This window comes from Punica granatum, chromosome 3 (assembly GCF_007655135.1).
Source record: "Punica granatum isolate Tunisia-2019 chromosome 3, ASM765513v2, whole genome shotgun sequence".
NCBI classification, from domain to species: domain Eukaryota; kingdom Viridiplantae; phylum Streptophyta; class Magnoliopsida; order Myrtales; family Lythraceae; genus Punica; species Punica granatum.
The window spans coordinates 4,488,893-4,490,704 of NC_045129.1; the positions used below are offsets into that span (position 1 = coordinate 4,488,893).

The 1,812-nt window shown below is 36.6% G+C and overlaps 1 protein-coding gene across 1 annotated transcript; it reads left to right on the top strand.

Moving 5' to 3' along the window:
- The first annotated feature begins 581 nt into the window (after positions 1-581).
- Positions 582-1,094, top strand: LOC116199521. Its single transcript, XM_031529892.1, has 2 exons — positions 582-830; positions 966-1,094. Exons 1-2 carry the CDS (start codon positions 582-584, stop codon positions 1,092-1,094), a joined length of 378 nt encoding a protein of 125 aa, XP_031385752.1.
- The last annotated feature ends 718 nt before the right edge of the window (positions 1,095-1,812 follow it).

Consider the following 1,812-nt stretch of genomic DNA (forward strand, 5'->3'; position numbering starts at 1 on the left):
CTCGACTCTGTCTTCAAAAGATTAATATGCGACCGAAGACTGAACGAATAACTTTGGGTGGTTGTTTGTTACAGTATTATGGAATAACCAATAAGATCCCTGTGATTGAAAAACATGGCTTAATTACATTCGAGTGCTTAATTAATGGGCCAAAGCAAATAAACATATCTCCCTACGGTAACTGATATCTTACAGGTGCATGCATGCATACCGCCATTTCTAATGAAGCTGATGCAGACAGAGTATATATGATAAGTTACAATAAAAGTTGCATGAGTAATTAAAAATGGTGTACTAAATGCACAACCGGACGCGGGAATCTCTACGTGGTATATATGATAAGTTGGCAAACCTTCCAATGGTCAAGGGAATCACTTCTCCAATTCTTACGTTCAAGTAATGATAAACCGTTTCATATCTTCATTGATCAGCTAAACCTGTTTCCATAAATTTATTTCAATCATTGCAAGTCCTAATCTGCACACCTATATAAATACCCAGTTATAGTTCTAGCAAGAAAAATAACAAAGTTTCATAACTTTAGAAGAGAGTCATCCAGTAAAGCGAAAGAGTGAGAAACCATGGGATTGTTAAATGGGTTTTGCTCTGTGATGATCCTCCTCATCATCAATATAGTTGCATTGTCCACCGATCTCAATCCCGTGGCTGCACAAGTCAACGTCAAGACATGTGCAAATGGAAAAATGACCAAACAATGTGGAGAATCCATCCGTTTGAGTGTGGCTATGAACGTTGGGCCGCCGCCAACTAATGATTGCTGCAAAGAACTCGTAACGGTTGGGAAGCCCTGCCATGATGCATACGTGCAGGTATGTACGATATTTTTTTATTCTCATATTTCTCTATTTCCTTTTTATTATAAACTAGCAGTGAAAAAGTTTCAGGAAAACACCTTTCCTTTTATGGAGGTAGTTTCACAATTACACATTGTCTCTCCTTATTAGGAACGTCATCTTAAGGTCCATGATTTTGTGGGGTCCGCTGAAGATTTGCTTAAGAGAAGCGACCAAGTTTGGACTCAATGTGTTCAGTCCGTTCATGCTTCCGCTGAGGCTCCTGGTCATTTTGACTGATGATCATATGATCGAGCCAAAACGAATGGAGTCTTACATCGGAGGAAGTACGGTATACATGGGGTGATGACATTTTGCTTTCAAAATTCATTTTGACTCTCATATTGCAATTCAGTTGTGGTACTCCTTGAGTTGTAATCGCTTTGCTGGATGATATATTTGGACAGGAAAGTTAAGTCAAAGCCCAACCAATAAAAGATTAGTGTTGGATATCAGACTTGTTCTCCCACACAAGTTTTTTCTAATTCTTTTTTTTTTCAATATAATATATATAATATACGAGGAAATCGATATGTATATCACATTATATACTGAACCAGAACAGGAATACAATTGTATATCTATTGGGCTGCATCTCAAAGTATAATAGTTCCATTTGGTTCATCGGGTCAACCCAAGTGATAACTGTGTGAAAAAGCACCTATCAAATTATAAGCAGAATTGTTGTAATAGAAAGTATATTTTGGATATGAAGAATTAATGAAGTTGGGGTTTATATAATTGAAAACGGAAAGGGCCAAAGCAACAAACTCAATGGATTAAACCAAAATATAATTAGAATTCCAATTTGTCACTTTCACAAACTCGTACATATCAATATAATTGAAAGAAATATGTATTTTATAAAGGAGGAAACAAAAGTGGCAAGTATGGAAGAAATACTTGCATGAATGATCGCCAAAGAAATAACGTCGTCCTTCGAAGGACAAAGCGTTGG